The following is a 15,287-nucleotide window of genomic DNA, read 5'->3' as shown; positions in this document are numbered from 1 at the left end:
GTACAGCTGGATGCATTCACAACCCTGGACCCATGGTAAGTAACGGTGATCTCAAATTATCGTCATGAGAAGAAAGCAAATTCTTAAATTATCTATAAATAAAACCTCATCTCTTTCCCTGACCTCATAAAAACTTGAACTTTCATACTTGATTGTAAAATGCCCTTTCATTTTAGTCAGCATTTAGAATTGATTTCTCCCTTTCAGATCCTCCAATCCACAACTGAAAGCAAACAAACAACAAAAACTAAGGCCGTCCACTGAATTACCATCTTGGAGAGCTGCTCCACCTCAGCCAGGGCACTCATGACATCTCGGTCAAAGTCCATGGCTTTCTGCCAGGCACTGTGTGCAACAGTGACCAGACCGCCACAGCCAGGCCCCCCACACTTCTTCTCTCCTTCGTCAGTTCTGCAATTTGGGCCGCCACATTCAGTCTCAGAACAGGAGGCCCCTGGAGGCGTTCCACAGGTCTGCAACAAGCCAAGGAGCAGGCACAAGAGTTCAGAGAGTGAGTCTGCTGCAGTGTAACAGCTGTGCAGGACCTGGGTGGCCCCAGAGAGCATGTAGGTGGTCCTCAGCAAGGGTGCTTGAAAACAGTGTTCAAGATGGAGAGAGGAGCACAGAGCCCAGGAATAAGCTAACCTGCTTTTATTTCCAAGGAAACAATGAAAATTCACAACCCTTCATTAATACCTTCTGCCCTAGTGAATTGGAATACCACATGGGCTCTGCTCAGGGTGCAAACATTATCTCCTGTATCAAGTTGAAGTCTGCCAATATGAGAGCCAAAGAATGCTTCCCTTTATTCTAACTAGTTGGATTAAAAAAAAAAAAAAAAGTATTGAGAAACTTCTTTAGACCTAGCACCATGTTAACTGTTCTGGTGAATAGGGTGAGATAAAAGGGCCATTATCTAGCCTTTTAGTAACTTCCCATCCAGTTAGAAAGACAAGATCATTCTACATAGAACAGCCAAGAATAGGTCAGATGCAGTTAAGTATAAAGGAAAGCAGATAAAGGATAGACTACTGAGGATTGAGTTAGTTGTAGTGGGAGAAGAATGTGTTGGCTGGTGGGATTTGAGCAGGGGAAGTGGGGGGACATTCCAGATGTGAGAGGAAGAGAGAAAACAGCACAAAGGTTTGTATTTCCAAATGAGCAAACCCCCGCCCCCCGCAACTCCCCCACCGCCCCACTCCTCCTCTTTCTTATCCACTAGAAACTTCCAACTATCAGGGCTTGGTCCTGGCATACACATGCATACTGATAAATTATAAGTTCCCTCTATGATGGAGAAGGCTGAGTAGGGAGAAGATTGTTTTAGAGCTATCCTTTGTGGAAAATGCTCATATTGAAAAGAGGCAAAAGATTTACTGCACTGAAAAGCAGTTAACAGAATACTCCCAAACAAGCAAAGTATTCTTTTTAAGAAGTAAAAAAGTAGTTTTTGAATAAATACCATCAACTCTTTAGCCTAATAATTTTATGATAATGATAATTCCATTATATCTCTAGTAAATAAAATAGTCTTTCGTCTATCTGGTTTACAGTACATAAAAAGCTTCAGAAAATAAAGTTTATCCTACGTGCTATAGAAGAATATGAGCCGTAATCAAGAAGAGACGCGTATAAGACCTCAGGGATGCTTTCTAAAAACAATCTGACAATGCTAGAAGATCTGTTTTATTTCAACAGATGGGCAGGCATGATAAAAACAGCACGGGTCTAGCTAAATATACACAAAGACAGAGAACTGAAGGTACCTGAAAAACACAAAGGGACAAAAGTCTATTTCTATATAAGAAGCATAAGTATAGAACCTATGAAGGGAATTCTCATAGGATAATTAACAAAGACAAACACATACAATGAGAGAACAGAAGAAGCTGGGTAATCCCTAGGAGCTCACCAGATGTAAAAGCAAGCAAGGGAAGGGTATCCATTCACATGGCCAGGGGAACCCACCCATCACCACCCACTCCGGGATACCTTCTGTTGCAAAGCAAACATCCTTTAGCAAGCTTAGCTGCTTTCATTTTAGTTTGTAGAGATATTATTTGTGATTACTGGTTTTTATTAGACGTAAGGACGGAATCAACACTGAAAGAAGATTGAGACAATTGGCATTTCATGCCTATGTATAACGACGTTGTCTCCCAGTAGGTGCAGTTTACACACTGCTCTCAGCCTCCACTTTTCTGTTAAATGGTGACACCAGATCTACTTACTTACTAGTTCATAAGATAATGAATATATAACCTTGTAGGCATCAATTAAATTCGTCACAATACAGTACAGACAGTGTGTTTTGTCTATTTCAGAAGAAGCGAGAGGGGGCAAGGGAAGGAGACAGAGAGGGAGGGGGGAAATGTCACTAAGACAAAATCGTGATGAAGTCCAAACTCTTCACAGTCTTCCATGCACCCACCTTCCCCCTTCTTTTACTAAATGTCCCTCTGTCTTTCTAAGCTAAGAGAACACAAGCCTTATAAAATAAAAGTCTATAAGAAATACCCTCCAGATTCTCTCAGATAGGTACTCTTCCATGAAAAACAATAAGGAATCGAGAGGAAACAGGCTGAGTTGTGCTTTTTGGACTTCTGCCTGATTTTCATTAAACTCACTACTCAATTTCATTTGGCTTCTGAGTTACTTTTTAAAAGCTTCTGGGAAATGAATCTACTTTCTAGACTCTCAGGGTTAATCTTCACCAGGTAAAGTTACTGGAACAAAGGAACATTTTAACTAGCACCCGTGGAAAAAATTCTTTAGCTCCCTTTAATTTTTTAGGAAGTCCCTCCCAGAATGATTTTGAATTGCTCCACTGAGATAGAGTTTGCACTTCAAACCGAAACAAGGTAAAAAAGAAAGGTCCACAGTATAAAAAGGATCAAGTTTAAATAAGTCACTGAGTCAATACAACAGTATAGGAAAGTAGTCATGTTTCTTTGGTTGTACCACAGAGAAACCACTGGAAGAGAGGGAAGGTTGGAATCACATATGCTGCTGTTTTTAATCTGTCTTGGTCATGGATACCCCATACCCTGTGGTCCAGAGATGGGAGCCTAGGAGTTTCACTCCTGCTGATTCCTTTGAAAAGTAAACACTATTAAAGACAAAGGAGGGTGTTTTTTCTAGTATAGCATGATGGCCTTGAGGCCCAACCCTCAAATCTTACCATTTCAGCAGCGGCTGAAAGGTCTAGACTTTGTAGTTTCCCTGCCAGTTCATCCAGAAGGCGGGCCTGTTCCTCTTGTTTTTCCCTGAACTGGGACTCGCGCTCCAACATCAAGTCTTCCACTTTGTCTCGAGTGAGGGCTGACTGCTCCACAGTGCTGTTGGAATCTGTGGTGGAGGCATTCACCCTCTCCTCTGCCTCGAGAGACATCTGGAAATACTTGGTAATGCTATCCAGGGCGCCTAGAGCACGAAATGAAATTGCCCACAGTTAATCCCCTTGTACCCAGTCTCTTCATCAAGCAATGTCTGTATTTGGTGTCTTTCAGCCCTAAATTTACTGTATGGTCTTGTTTTAAAATTCAAGGAACAAAATCTTTATGAAGAAATATAACTTTCCTCTCATGACCAATGAATATTCTTTGTCCTGTTAGCATCTACTCTGGCTCTGGAGGATGCCAAACATCTGGATTGTTTCTACACACAGGCAAACATCCAGTTATTTCCAAATCGCTGGTGTCAGGCAGCCTGTAGATTACATGTCCAGGTAATTTTTCCCTTTTCTCAGTCATTTAACTATTTAAATCCCCTCAAATGGCTAGTATTATATACATAAAATAGTATGAGATGTTTTTGCTTTAAGGACCTAGCCCAAAAAATAAGTGATCATGCATAAAACAGGATGGATATAGTGTGAACTGACATCTTTCTTTTGCTTTCTGGGGGGAGGGTCCTATATATGGCCTATGATATCAACAAATGAAGGATTTGCAAAAGTTATTTCCTGACCAAGCAACATTCTTGAATATAAAAGGACTTGCAGAAGTATCAACTTAATTTCTTAACTATTCAAAAGAGCCCCTTTCCAAGAAAAGCCAGGAGGTTAAACCACGAACTGAAAAAACTCGGGAAACAGATGCCATTCTAATCCAATGACTGCTGCTCGCTCCATGGGACCTCTGCTATGTCTCCTAGTCTCTCTGTGCCCCAGGAACCACATTTGTAAAATGGGGACTTTAATCCTCATTTGTGCCAGAAACTGAAGGAGAAAAAGCTTTAAAATTATCAGAAAGCACTTAATTTTTTCCTGCAAGTGCTGTATTAAAAGGCTAGACAGATGGTTAAATCCATTGTCCAGGATTGAGTACTTGCACAAAAAATGCTCACCTCGAATATCTGAGTTTTTGATAAATTCCAATTGTTCAGCAAACTCTTGCACTGTGCTGTCTAGGCTTTCTGCTTCCGTCTGTAGAGAGTCTAGTTCTTTGGCTGTGCTGTTGCTCTGTGAAGCTGTGTCAGATAATGTCACTCCTACTTGAGCCATCTTTTCCGTAACATCTTTGGTTAGTTTCCTGTAAAGAGAAGGGGGTAAGTTTACCTAAATAAAAACAACCCAAGGGGAATTTTGAAGTCTCATTTTTACCTTTTCTACTAATACTGTACCCATTTCTCTGTAATTTCAAACGAATTCAGTAATTGGTAACAATTTATCTCTAAGTACTGGTTTTATTCTCCTCATTAAGAGACTATTAAATCTAACAATTTTTCTTTCTTCGAAGAGTTTGAAAAAGAACACAGAAGCACCATTTAGCTGTGGTGTGGCAGATGGGCCTATCTGAGGGATTCCAAATCTCTGCTGTATTATGAGCATATGTCCCGACTGCGGGGTTCCAACTCTGTCTAAGCAGCTTCAAGCCCATACAATCCCAATAACTCAAAAGACAGAAGTGACTCCAGTGTAGAATTATGCCTCCCAGCCATCGGCTCAAAATGCTCTTATCTGAACCTCAAGGATCTCCTTCAAGATGGGACATGCAGCAAGGAAGCCCCACGGCCACCTGGGAGACGAAGGGGCTTTCCATACACTCCCCTTTTAAGCAAGGTCCCATCGAAGGAGCCTCTTTTCTTCCACCAACAAGTAACCCTTTTATTTTTCATAAGACAGAAGGTAGTATCTCCTGAGAATGGAATATGATAAACATTTAGTTTTCACAATATTTCATTTGGAATCTAAACCCAACTGCATTTTGTTCTGCATTTTTCCTGTCTCCAAGGCTGTATTTTAGGCATCTATTTGTATATACAGCATGTGTGCATGTGTATATCACAAAGAAAGTAATATTTAAGAGGACCTTAGGTCTGGGTATTATTGGGTCACCTAATGGAATATAATTGTCTTCTCAGATAAAACAGTCAGTATAAAAAAACTGAGAAAATGTAGAGATGCTGAAAGGTTGGGGACCACCTGAAAAATGATATTTAAGGCTGAGATAATACCATCACCCAACTCAAAGAAAAAGTACTTAAAAGGATTTGTAAACATTTTATAAACCCAATGACTTGTTTCCTGAGGCTATTAGAATATAGTTTCTTTCTTCAGTGCTTTGCTTTTATTAATCTGTTGATTCACAGAAAGCTTTCATTTCTTCTCAGATCTCAGACAATTAAAAAAAAAAGTCAAATCTAACATTGTATACTTTTAAACAATGACGCTTTGGATCCTAAAACACACATCCTTGGATATTGTGTTGAAAAAATATTAATAAACTAGTTTTCCTGCAATTATTATGATCTATCTAGTTAAATGAACAGTGAGGATAGAAACAGAGCTGTTTCAGAAACGTAACCTCTCTTCTGGCAGGCTCTCAAAGGACACCAGATTTTTTTGTTTACCCTGAGGTACACGAGACCAAGGCCAAGAATCGTTTCCTAAATGGGCTTGCACTCAGACCACGGCCTTCCAAAACTTGTAATCGCTGCGCATTAGAAGGCTGAGCTGCACCACAGACTTTTTAATGAGGTAAAATTCCTCATTAAATGCATTATCGCCCCACATCAGACATTTCTTAACACCCTAGTCAACCACATGGTCTTGGGCACAAAACCCGAGGCTTGAAACCAAGGGACCAGTTACTTTAAATCTAGAAGGTCTAGGAAGGACCTTCTACAAAGAACTTGAGCTAATGTCAGCTGTTCCCTTCCAGCTTCTCATACATTGCCTTGAAATGAAAAGTCCATCTGGCTTCTTAGAGATGCTGATTAAAGTCCCGTCACACAAAACATGTTGCTGTAGTTCTGTCATAATGTAAAATCACCTCACTGTACAGGACTTGGCTGTTAAACAGTCCCCTGCTCATGCCCAGTGGTGAGTCTGCAATAAGAAAACCCTAGCATTTGGGGAAACAAATGCTTCCCACCCTTTCCTGTTTCGTCCTCCAGTTCAGATCTTACTGTGCTGTTTTTGGGGGTTCTTTTTGGCAAAGGTAGTTGGAATCTTTGAGAGCAGGAGAGAGAAGTCTAGGAGAAACGGTATAAAAATAATCCCTGAGAAGTTTGGCATCACTCAGGTCAATTCTCCTGCTTTCACTGGCAGAACAATACTATCCAATCAGAGGGATGATTACCCAGAGAAGGGCTGGGAAGAGGATTTTTCATTGTGGAGTGTCTTGTTATAATTAGACAAATGAAGCACTGCTCTAGTGGATCAACTGCTGAGCAGCGGAAATAACTTGGAAATAGGAATTGTATTTGTGGTAATGGAATTTCCCTGGTAGCAGCAAAACATATGACAATTTATATTTATGATGGTTTTTGCAATTACATTATCATTTCAGAGATCAATCCTTTTGTTACTCTGAAGGGAAAGGCAAATATTATCTGCCCCTCTTCCACAGGAGAGAAAAGAGAGGCTTAGGAATAAGCGAGGCATTCAAGTTCACAAGCCTAGCAAGTGACCAAGCTGTGGCTCAGTTATGGATCCTCTGTCTCCGAATCCAGCATTCTTGCCATTCTACTGCCTTAGAGCCCCGCTGCAGAGAGGAGAGCTGAACACAACACGCACACATTCTATACTGCAGCCTCCACAATTCTGGTCCCCAGTGATGTGCCAACGTTCACTCATCCAATGCCCAGAGTAAAGATGGCCGGAAACGAATGGCCCAGCATCTGTTTTCACTCACAGGACTAACCACACCTTCTGACGGAAGCACCACACCAGGACATCTCTGCTGTTCATTCATAAAGTTGAAGCAATATTGTGAGTTGTTACTCTGGCTCATTAACTACTTACTCTGCTTCCTCAAAGAGATTCCCAATGTTTTTCAGTGGCTCCGCAGCTGGGCTCTGGGCCAGGATGTCTCTGATCTCATTGACTTTCTTCTCCACCGAATCCACAGTCTCCTGGTAAGGCCCGATCACACCACTGATCTTCAAGGCCTTGGCTTTCTCCAGGAACTTCTGAGTCCTGTTGGTCAACTCAGCGATGATCACGTCCCAAAGAGCAAAGCACTGGTGGCAAGGAGTGCAGTCAGGGAAGACTCCCGAGTACCCTCGAGTGCACTTGTCACAGCGTGGACCCTCGACACCCTCGATGCAGACACACTGGCCGGTGGACTGGTCACACTGCGGTGTCTCAATGCCCCTGGGGTCACAGTCACAGGCTAGAAGGGAAACAGCAATGCTAGCTGATCTACTAAGTCACAAACCTCAGTCACAAGATTTGGCATTTAGAATCCTCGGTCACTGTTACAATGGGCAGGTGTCAACCATCAATGACAATTTACTATCGCAGCAGCTTCCTCCGGCACGTGCATTACCTCAACCCTGGCTAACCACTTCTTAACAATGATCATAATAGTAATAATGTGTTTTTTAACAAGTTAACACTTACTGTGCCTGGCACTATAGAAATGGTTTACATGCATCATCTCATTTAACCCTCACAATAACCCAACGGGATAGGTGACCTGCCACAAGTCTTACAGCAAGGAAATCGCCGAGCCAGGATTCTAATTCACCACTTTGCAATTCCAGAGTCTGTGCTCTTCAGCTCTGTCCTGCCTCTGCCTCCCTCTTACTGTGACTTCCCCATAGATCCTATCAGTACAGACAACTCAGGTGACATTCTGATGACATGGGGCATTGGGCCTAAGATACAACACTAACAAGCAGCTTCCAACATACCTCACCCTACCTGGTCACAAAACAGAATGGTGAGTACTTGGTGAAATACATTAAGTTAGATAAAAAGAAAACTAAATCAGAAAGAAGTCACAGGAATTCTAAGAACCTAGTTTAAAGGCTTTCAACTAGGTATAATCTAATTTGTGGGTATCTCCCATTATGATAACCACCCCTAGCAAGGCTCATAAAATGTCAGAAGTGATAGAAGGGACCTTGGGAGCCATTCAGTCCCAACCTCTCACTGGCCCAATAGGGTTGGCATCTTAGGCAGAACCAATGGCACAGGGTAAAATCGGCATTCTTGGCCATGGACTGTGGCTGAGACTACTTATCACGATGCCTGTGCCACTGAACCCTAGCTTAGAGCTCCAAATCTCGGCTGACTAACTCATTTTTATATCAATACTTGACATTTCACAGTATTTGTATAGTGTTTGAATAACAAAAAGTCTGTACATACATCTTATCTCTGGCCTTAAATCCTTTCTGGGAAAAGGTAGGGATAAAAAAATTTTAAATAAAAACAAAACAAATATATTATCTTATTTCCCTAACTAGACTGAGGACTCCAGGGGCGGGGGTACATCTTAAACCACCTTTCCATTCTCAGCACCAACCACAGGGTTAACTTGCAAACTGGAGTTCAACCATCTTTGCTAAATGGGGTTCTACCCTCATTTTTGGTACAGGCACGCAAGGACATTTACATACTCCTATATGACAAAATAATCCTCCTAAAAATGCAGTTTCAACTGTGGCAAAGCACAACAGATTCATACTCTCTCAGATATCGTTATAAAATCTTCTTGGATCAATAGCTGCGATTTGCCTCTTAAAGACTTTCTAATGGAACATCTTCCAGAACCAGTTTCACAGATGGTCCTGAGAGCTGCTTACAACACCTCTACCGTCCAAACCCAGAGAGATGTGTTTACGGCCTGTACCAGTCACCTGACACTCCCCACAGCCCGCCATGGATTGTGCTCTGATGGCCAACTGCACTCCAAGTTCTCGAGTAGCAAGTGTAAGGAGTATAGTGCTGTGGTTAGCACACAAGCTCTGGGCTCAGGGGGCCTGGATGTGCATCCTGCCTTCCCCACACCCCTGCTATGCAACCCTGAGCAGTGAGGAAACTGAGTCATGGGTTTCCACATCTGTAAAAAGGAGTCATGATTATAGCCACCTCATAGAATTGCTTTCAGGATGAAATAAGTTAATTCTAATAAGTGCTTAGAGGAGTGTCTAGCCCATAGTAAGCACTCAGTAAGTGTTTTTGTTATTATCACTTTCTGTGTCCATGCAAGTATCTGGTGGTCTCCTGCCCACCTTATGTTTATCTTTGTATATTTGCCAATAACTTCATGAGTATTCAAAAATTTGAAGTTAGGAATATTCTAGTCTTCAACCTTTAGGATTTAAAACATATAGCATTCCCTTGGTGCCCTGGGTTTTCAAAACTAAACTTTTTTTCTCTTAAGCCTATTCTTTCTTTCCAGGCACTTCAGGCGTGTTTCATTTTTCTATGTTCTTTTGGGGCATTCTCATGAAGCAGGAAGCAGCTTAGGCGAACTCTGGCTAACTTTAAGTGTGTTCCTTAGACCGTTAGTTCTAGATGTTCCTGGAAACAAGGGCTCTATGATCAAGTAAGTTCAGGAAATTCTACACCCTCCTCTTAAAAATGCAAAACAAGCATCAGCATATTAAAGAGCTCTGCAGGAAAAACCCTGTTTCACATTTTTTTTCACTCAGTCATATTCCAAACTCATTTGACCATGGAATCTTTTTCTAGTGGGAAACCTAGCAACACTGCAGAGAAATAATGGGAAAGGCTTGGGAAAACCAGTGCCTTCATCAGTTTCTGCGATTAGGAGAATGGGAGGAACTGAGATAATGCCTGTATCTGAACGTTTATGTCGTTTAGACTTTAGGAATGGGTTTCCATATCATCTGGTAAAATTTGTTCATTTTCCGGAAAGCTAACAGTTACCTGGGTCATCTAGGTCCTAGCCTCTCAAACTTAGGCATGCATTAGAATCACCTGGAGGGGTCATGGAACACAGATTGCTTCCCCACTCCCCTACCCCCAGATTCAGAATGAGGAGGTCTGGGGTGGGGCCTGAGAATTTGTATTTCTAACAGTTGCCAGGTGATGCTGAGGGGTTGATGGTTGATGCTGATGTTGAGGGTCACTAGACCCCATTTTGAGGGGTACTGACTGTTTTATCTTCCCAGCTGTTCCAGCCTTCCTTTTGTATGTTGTTGTGTGTGTGTGGGGGTGAGAGTGTGTGTGTGTGGAGCTGGAGCAGAGTCATGACTCTGGAAGTTCACCAGTGTAGGCTGACGCACAGACCTAAGCACCTATGTGAGCAGAGGTCCTTACTGATGCCATTTGTATAAATGAGATCCTCAGTCTGCTCCTGCCCGCAGGCCCCAGTGGGTAGCCCTCGTGGGGCCTTGGTGGCCCAGTAGACCTATGCCTACTTTACCATCTCCCTTAGGGTTGGGACAACTGAGGCAGATGCTACATATGCTGTTAGTTTGTTTAGAAAATTATTTCTTTCCTGTAGATAATGCAAAGGTACACTTTAGTTCAGTCCCAAAGAGGTTTTTACTGGATTCATGCTTGGGGTAAGGGATGTGTGCATATGTTGAACTTATTTTTAGTTTCTCTAATGATTTTTCATTTATTTCATTGGTAAAGGCAGGTCTTGCTCTCATTCTGTCATGGGCATCTTTGAGGGGGAAAATACTGGCCCCAAACTGTAGGATTTAAAAAGGCAAGTGCACTCCATTAAGGCTTTCCTCATTTGTCTTTTACATAACTACATTTTTTCTCATAAGGAGAATACTTAGCTATGACCTAAATCTTTCTATAAGCATATTGTTAACGAGGTGGCACCAGAAGGTCTAAATCTGGGCCCTCCAACAAACCATTTCAACTGACAGATTTGCAATTGAACACATATTTGGCAATTAATTACATAATTTGAGAAAAAGTGATGACATTCTTCTCCCACAGTTCCATCTAGTTTGGATGACACCTCTTCTTGTCCCTGCTGATCTCTGGATCCTGTCCCTTCGAGACCAGCACTCCAAAGGGCCGGCAGAGGTTCGGCTCTCTCCAGACAAGGAGCTGACCAACAGTCCTTTCCTCCAATTGAAAAGTAAAGGGTCGAATTTCACGGATGGCTGGATTACAGTTTCATCATTGGAAAAAGTCGATCCTGAACTTTCTCTGGAAGGGTGCCAAATGACCCCTCTACAATGCATCAGGTTTTAATTTCAAACTGAAGCTGGGAAACTGCTAAAATGCCTGTGGACATGAGCTTCCTTTTCTGCCTACTGAGTTTCCAGAACTGCTTCTCTAATGGGGTCCCTGGGAGGCAAGCACCAGAAGGCCCACATTGTGACCTTGTAAAAAGACCCTCAAGAGTATTTTGGGCTGAAGCAGAAAGGTTGGTTCTCACCTGACAATTTAAACCTTCACAGATACTAAAATCCTGAAGGAGACTCTCCAATCATCTCTCACATTCACTGGGATCTAAAAAGTTATAAACTAATAGGCTGTCTGTGACGAGGTTCAGTGGGTTTTCTCCTCTTTTAAGAGAAAGGAATAGGAGTCCAGGGGGACCTGCAGCTCAGCGTTGCTTTAAGAAATGAGATTATTTGGCAGAGCATCAAAAACTTTCTCTTAGAACAAAGAAGAATGTATATAGCAAAAGTTGTTGCCAGATCTTTAAGATGAATAAATCACGAAGATGAAGGCTAGCATTTTAAAAACGAGACAGTAATCATTTTAATGAGCCACAAGAATTCCACCTTCATCTGTAAATACATCCTCGGTTATGCAGTCAGTAGGTTTTCTCTATTTTTACTAACTTTTCTCATCATTTAAAACACGATCTCTAAGAGGTGGGTAAATGAAGAATAGTGCACCCATTTCATAGATAGTGAGGCCTAGAGGAAAACACGAGTGGGTCAATGCCAGAATGGGAAACATGAGCCTATGTATCTCTTTATCAGTAGGGATAACTTTTCTGCTTTCTTTATATTCTTCCCTCTCTTCCTCCAGACCTCCTCTGCCCACTGAAGAAAGTCCATCCTCAATGGCTTGGTATTCAAGGCTTTTCACAATCTGGTGAAACCACATCCCCCCATGACTCTCCACTAAGACAGTTTCCTGAGGCCCCCACTCCCCATAGCCTTGCTGCTACATGTGGTCCTTTGGCCAGGACAATAACTCCCTCTGTCTAAATATCAGGTGTCACTGAGGACCCACCAGGCCTGCAGACAGAGCAGAGACATGGAGCCATACAGGCCTGGCTTCAGATCCTAGCTCTGCCCTCCTTGTGGTTTGTCTTCAGGCAAGTCACTTACCCTCTCTGAGCATGAAATTTCTCAACTGTGAAATGGAGATGATACTTACCCTCAGAGGTTGTTTGTTAAGGATAAAATCAAGAATATGCATATAATATCCCTACAAATGCTCAGCACACAGCAGGTTCTCTGTAAACAGCCACAAGAGCAAACCTTTTCCATGAAACTTTGTCTAACAATTCCCGTTCCTCCCAGTCTTGCCTCTTCTGACAGTTGAAGAGGTCCATACCCCTTCGTCCTGCCTCTTGCCATCATGTCACCCCATGCACCCCATCTGCCCACAGAGCCTGCCCATGCCTCCCACTCAGCTACCAGCTCTTCTCTGCTGTGTCCACTCCCCACTAGGCACCTCTGGGCATCACTCCGCGTTGTGTTGATTATCCGCCTTTCCTTGTGAAACTTAAACCTGCCTGGGGACAGAGGAAGTGCTAGATCCTAAAATCAGGTGACAGGGTTTATTTTCTTCTGCCAGGGACCTTGCCCCAAAGTAACGTGGTACTCTAGGGGTTGCTATAAAGCCAAAAGGTAGACTGATACTTTACCTAGGCATTTCTATTTTACCATAAGCAAGGGAAAAGTAAGTACTTTTTAATCTCTTAAATGTGATTTTGTTTTTCTTTAAATTCTGTACCTCCCTCGGCCCCACCTTTTTTTGGTCTCAGTCATACAACTTCGGTTTTGGAATGAAAGTTGGAGAAAGAATACGATTTCACCTGCAGGAATGAGCTGGCTGTCTGGCCCCGGGGTTAGCAAACTTTTTCTATAAAGGCCCAGATGGTAAATACTGAGGCTTTGCAGGCCATACGGCTCTGTCACAACACTGAGCCCTGGCACCGTGGCACGATGGCAGCCCCAGACGACACGCACACAAACCGGCACGCTGTGCTCCAGGGAAATTTCATTCACTGACACAGGCAGTGAGCTGGTTTGGTACATGGGCTGTCAGTTGCCTACCTCTAGTCTGGCCACCGCTCCTGGGGCCACACATTCTGTGACAGGATTCTATAAGAAAAGCCTTCCCTCTACGAACAAGAGTATTTGTGGTTCTCTAAAGAATCAAATTAAATCTGATTTCCTGAGTCACACTGGAAATAAAGAGTAAGGTGGGTGATTGTAAATGAATCCTCGCCTGAGAAAAGAATATAAGCATTCTCAAAATTTATGTCTGAGCAAAGGAATGTACTTAATTTTTCTACTAAAAACAATTTGAAATGAGAAACAAGCATGATGGGAAAATGGCCACTACTCAGAGCCTCTCACCTATGCCCCACATTCCTAATTCGCCTGGGTCTAAGAGACACTGGCCTTTTCCAAGAGCCAGAGGCCCTCCCTTCACTATCTATGAATCAACAGAAAGATTCCTCATGTGACCCTTGACTCCTGAGGGGCACAACATAAAACTCCAAGCTGAGGTTTCCTCGGGCATGTTCAGCGGTGGGTGGATGCGATTCTCTCTCCATCCCAGCACAGTGATGGGCTTGTTCAGACTTGGCACGATCGGCCAAGGGCCCCAATCCATCTGGACAATAGGAACATTCAACAATTTATAAGTTTGAGGCGCGATTCATTTGTCTTTTACATAACTACATTTTTTTCCATAAGGAGAATACTTAGCTATGACTTAAGTCTTTCTATAAGCATATTGTTAACGAGGTGGCACCAGAAGGTCTAAATTTGTGCCCTCCAACAAACCATTTCAAAGGAAAGACTTGCAACTAAAGACATATTTGGCAACTAATCATGTAATTCCAGAAAAGCGGTCACATTCTTTTCCCATAGTTCCATCCGATTTCAGATGACACCTGCTCTTGCCCCTGCTGATCTCTGGACCTCGTCCCTTCAAGTTTTTGTCCTCCCATTTCCATTTGTGACTACATTCCAGTACAACTAGAGCCCTGAACTCCGTCTCTTCTGCATTTTTGTTCCTGCCCTCAGCAGATCATCCTGGGCCTGCTCCCACTGCCACCCTGTATACACAAGGCCCTGTGGCTGGTGATGACTCCCCCATTGTTAGCCCAAGTCAATCCTCATTCTTTCTGGGCGCTTTGTAGGTTATGAGCTTCCTCCACAGGGTGTCAAAAGCATTTGGGATCCAACACATTCTTTGTTTGAGAGCCTGTCTTAAGCACTGCAAGACATTTAGCATCCTTGGCTCCTGACACGAAGTAGCTATAGTGACTACCCATCATGGTGATGACCCAAAAATGCGCCCCTATCTCCCCCTTCTGCCCAAATTTCCAAATGCCCCCACCCCAGCTCAGCCAGTGTGGTCACCAAGGAGAGACAGTATGGACCTTAACATCCCCAAAGATACAACATTTTATCACTTTGAATTGCCAAAGGTAGCAACTAGGTCAGATACCTCCACCCGAGATGAACACTTTGGGGAAAGGAGCATTCTGGTCCCCATTAAAAAAAGGCTAAAGATGAGGTTGGCGAGATGACATAATTTAGTAGGAAAGCAAGGAGAGAATGGAACCCCTGGATCTAGAACCTGACAAAATCTCTTGGGGTACTTTCACTTGAGCCCACATCCTGGGAGAAGCCTAAAATACCTCCAAAGGGGCTGAACCAACTTTTTACCTGCTGGGTGTGAGGAGAAGGGATGTGAAGACTCAGATCATAATATTAGGGGCATAAATATGGAAAGATCTGAAAGAGATTAAGATTAAAAAAAAGCAAACTCCTCATGTAAATATTTTTAAAAACTATGTATGATGTATGTATGTAAGTGCACAGAGAGAGGACTGAAAAGATTCGTAGCAAAC

General features: G+C 42.7%; 1 protein-coding gene across 2 annotated transcripts in view; it reads right to left on the bottom strand.

The window, feature by feature from the left end:
- Window positions 1-15,287, bottom strand: part of LAMB1 (laminin subunit beta 1) — a 70,556-nt gene that overhangs the window by 8,220 nt on the left and 47,049 nt on the right. For both annotated transcript variants that reach the window (XM_004439279.3, XM_087437237.1), the window contains 4 exons: window positions 7,250-7,619; window positions 4,348-4,532; window positions 3,182-3,423; window positions 270-473 (listed from right to left, as the gene is read on the bottom strand). In XM_004439279.3, the coding sequence (XP_004439336.1) occupies window positions 270-473; window positions 3,182-3,423; window positions 4,348-4,532; window positions 7,250-7,619 (1,001 nt within the window). The remainder of the gene's footprint in view (window positions 1-269; window positions 474-3,181; window positions 3,424-4,347; window positions 4,533-7,249; window positions 7,620-15,287) is intronic.

The sequence above is a fragment of the Ceratotherium simum genome, chromosome 1, assembly GCF_057802395.1.
Source record: "Ceratotherium simum simum isolate JZ-2026a chromosome 1, ASM5780239v1, whole genome shotgun sequence".
NCBI classification, from domain to species: domain Eukaryota; kingdom Metazoa; phylum Chordata; class Mammalia; order Perissodactyla; family Rhinocerotidae; genus Ceratotherium; species Ceratotherium simum.
This window is presented reverse-complemented; position numbering and strand designations above follow the sequence as displayed.